Genomic DNA, 3819 nt, shown 5'->3' with positions numbered 1-3819 from the left:
TTTTTTTTTTTTTTTTTTTTTTTTTTTTTTTTAAAGACAGAGTCTCAAGCTGTCATCTTAGCTAGAGTGCTGTGGCATCACAGCAACTTCAAACTCTTGGGCTTAAGTGATTCTCTTGCCTCAGCCTTCCAAGAAGCTGGGACTACAGGTGTCTGCCACAACACCTAGATATTTAGTTGTTGTTGTTGCAGTTGTCATTGTTTTAGCTGGCCTGGAATGGGTTCAAACCCGCCAGCCTTGGTGTATGTGGCCAGTACCCTACCCACTGAGCTACGGGCACCACCCTCTTTTCTTTTCTTTCTTTCTTTCTTTTTTTTTTTTGAGACAGAGTTTCACTCTGTCACCCTCAGTAGAGTGCTGTAAGGTCATAGCTCACAGTAATCTCAAATTCTTGGGCTCAATGATTCTCTTGCCTCAGCCTCCTGAGTAGCTGGGTCTACAGGTGCCTGCCATAATGCCTGGCTATTTTTTTCTATTTAGCAGAGATGGGGTCTTGATCTTGCTCAGGTTGGTCTTGAACTCCTGAGGTCAAGTGTTCCACCTGTCTCAGCCTCCCAGAGTGCTAGGATTACAGGTGTGAGCCACCGTGCCTGGCCAACTGATTTTCAGGAAGGCCACCAAGATCACTCAGTAGAGAAAGCTCAGTCTTCTCAGTAAGTAATTCCACAGCACAGTAATTCCACCTGTGCTGAGCTGTTCTGGTAAAGCCAGTTGGGCATAGATGCTCCCCACACCTCAGCCCAGGCTCGCACCGCACCCTCTTGTTTCCTTTGCTCCTGCCGGCTGTGGAGCAGGACTACTTAACGTGGGTGTCCTTACCCTGAGTGCAGGACCACGTTTGTCCTGTTCATTACGAGGCGTCCAGTGTGTGTGAATAGGGAAGGCCCTGAATCAGTGGTTCTCAACCTTCCTAAGGCTGTGGCCCTTTAATACAGTTCCTGAGGGTCGCGACCCACAGGTTGAGAACAGCTCTGCTGAATAAACACCAGGGGAAGAAGTGCTACTTCCTACTGCACAGGGACAACTTTCTAGGCCATCGCTTTACCTCTCAAGCACTTTACCTCAATAATAACGCAAGTGAGATTGGAGGCAAATCCCTGAGGAATCAAACACATACCGATTATCCCAAGTTTAGCAGCAAACATCAGCGATATCCCAATGGGAAAACCAAACACATAGTAACCAATGGCATTCAGGATGGCACCGATCTTTTGCTTTCCTGTGCCTCTCAGGACTCCTCCACAGGTGCCCTAAGAAGAAGAAAACCAAAACCAACATTGTAGGGGCGCAGCCATCATCAGAGCTGCCTTACTGTCCCTCAGGCCTGGATCTGGTCGAACAGCTCTGCCTCAGAACAGGCACAGCATCTCAAGGAAGAGATGAGGGAACACTTTGTTTCTAAAATTATGCTGACAGCAGCAATGAAAACCACAGAAGCTTTCATCAGAAGCCTATCAGTGACGTTATTAAATCTCTATTGATCTTGACTATTTAAAGAATACCTTGTAAAAGCATAATGATGCTTCATTATGTTCGTTGATGTTATCAGGGAAGAGTTCAAAATATTAATGCGAGTGTGGGCTTCTCTTCCACTACTCTTACCACAGCCAGTGTTCAATCAGGGGTGCAAATACCTCTAGGTACTAGGGCCAAAGGGGAAGAAATTCCCTGGGAGAAAGCAAGATGACCCAGAAATCCCGTCATGCGGAGTAACTGCTCAATGGGATAGGCCACTGGGCTGATTCTCAGGTAGAGCAGAAGGGTCTTCAAACACCTGTAAACCCAAAGAGTGGCCTAGACAGGGGCTTCACAGGAAGCACCACCTGCATGAGGACGCAGGGAGGCCACCTCACCACTTGGCCAGGACAACACATAACTGCATTTCGGCACCAGATAAAGTGAGAGGAGGTGGGAAATTCAGGTCTTTTCCATCCGGAAAGGCTATACTCTCAAGGAACTCATCCTCCCTCTAAGGTAGGGGTCCTCAAACTACGGCCCGCAGGCCACATGTGGACATTTATTCAGCCCGCCGGGTGTTTTTGCCACCGCTGCCTGTCCTGCTTAGCAGCTGACTCATCCCGGGGCCCACGGTCCGGCCCTCCAATGGCTGAGGAACAGTGAACTGGTCCCTGTTTAAAAAATTTGAGGATCCCTGCTCTAAGGGCTCAGACTGCTGAAAGCAAGAGCTCTCTCTTTTCAAAAATGAAATCACAGACAGATGATTTTTAATTAAAAAGCTAGAAACACAAAAACCAAATTGTGCTATGTATATTAGGGTCAAAACACTCCAAATACTCACTGCAAGTGCATCAAATAGATGAAAAGGAGCAAACAGAGGCATCACTTGGCTCGCAAGGTCAATAATCTCTCTGTTGGAGGAAAAGAAAGCAGTCAGTGAGCTAAAAGTCACGTCTGAGGGGAGTAGCACTGAACCACTGCTCTGACGACCTGAGACCTGGCCCAGTCACTCAAAACAGTGCATTTCATTTTCATCAAGTATACAATAAAACCTCACCAATGTAAAACTTATTGTATAGAATTGAAGTTAAAAAGGGACACGGTGTAGGCTGCCAGAGGGAAATTCCTCAGCTCTGTTTATGGAGATGCAATGTGGGGATCAAGAAGAGCATGAAGCGGCTTTTGCCTGTGTGCAGGGTGTCCTCTGTGAATGGGGGTCCTGCTCTAGGACGCAGCTGGAAGCCAGTGTTCACAAGGGAAACGTGTGCTCCCCGCACCCCTCAAGTCTATCGGGGAAGACCTGCCCAGGAAGGTTTGCAGAGGGGCTGCTGTAGCCTTGAGGAGACACTGCAGAGGCGGAGGTGACCAAAGACCTGCACAATGGACCCAGCGCAGAGGGGGCACAGGGCACGTGGAATAGGCCACAGTGCCCTCCCTGGGGTGCTCAGCGGGAGGGAGCCTACTGGTCAGCAGGGCCACCAAGTGAGAGCCCGCAGAAAGCCCTCTCACCCAGGAGGGCCTCTTTGGAACAGACTCGCAGGACAGCAAAGTCACCTAACACGGCCACTGTCCCTACTAGTTAATATGACAACATGCTCCCTCGTTTAGAAATATAAACATTTGACCAATGTGCACTCGATGCTGAGGAAAATCAATAGCACAGAAAAAGAGAACACTCAAACAAACATGCAGACAGAAAAGGAAGCACAAGGAACATGAGCAAAAAGTATTATTACTATTTTTTTTAGAGACAGAGTCTCACTTTGTTGCCCTCATTAGAGTGCTGTTATATCACAGCTCATAGCAACCTCAGACTCCTGGGGTTAGGTGGGATTCTCTTGCTTCAGCCTCCCAAGAGGCTGGTACTACAGGCGCCTGCACCAACACCCAGCTATTTTTTGTTGCAGTTTGGCTGGGGCAGGGTTCAAACCTACCACCCTTGGTATATGGGGGTGATGCCCTACTCACTGAGCCACAGGCGCCACCTAGCAAAAAGTATCTTTAAATTATAATTACTATGCTCAGAAACACTCATAAGCTAACAACAGGCAAAGGAATTGGGGAAAGGGTGACTGGAAACAAAAAATATGAACACTAGAACAAAACATTAAAGGGTTAAGTAACAAATGGACATGGCTGAAGACTAATGTCAAGGGGGAAGTTAAAGCTGTGGCAATATCCCTAAATACAAAGAGCTGGAAGATGATGGAAAACAGGTATGTGAGAGTAACCCGTAAGGCTTATTATTTATCTAACAGGAATTCCAAAAGGAGAGAATAGAGAAAATGTATGGAAGGATTTAAAAAAAAAAAGGTTGGCTCGGCACCCATAGCTTGGTGGTTATGGCGCCACCCACATACA

At 47.4% G+C, this 3819-nt stretch overlaps 1 protein-coding gene across 1 annotated transcript in view; it reads right to left on the bottom strand.

Annotated features, from left to right (window-relative positions):
• The window catches only part of LOC100942829 (multidrug and toxin extrusion protein 2-like), a 47565-nt gene that overhangs the window by 9931 nt on the left and 33815 nt on the right, over window positions 1-3819 (bottom strand). The window contains exons 13-14 of the mRNA XM_012805928.2: window positions 2300-2369; window positions 1118-1250 (exon numbers count right to left, since the gene is read on the bottom strand). Coding sequence (XP_012661382.1) covers window positions 1118-1250; window positions 2300-2369 — 203 coding nt within the window. The remainder of the gene's footprint in view (window positions 1-1117; window positions 1251-2299; window positions 2370-3819) is intronic.

This window comes from Otolemur garnettii, unplaced genomic scaffold, assembly GCF_000181295.1.
Source record: "Otolemur garnettii isolate 467f Iridium unplaced genomic scaffold, OtoGar3 scaffold00046, whole genome shotgun sequence".
Classification (NCBI taxonomy): Eukaryota; Metazoa; Chordata; class Mammalia; order Primates; family Galagidae; genus Otolemur; species Otolemur garnettii.
This window is presented reverse-complemented; position numbering and strand designations above follow the sequence as displayed.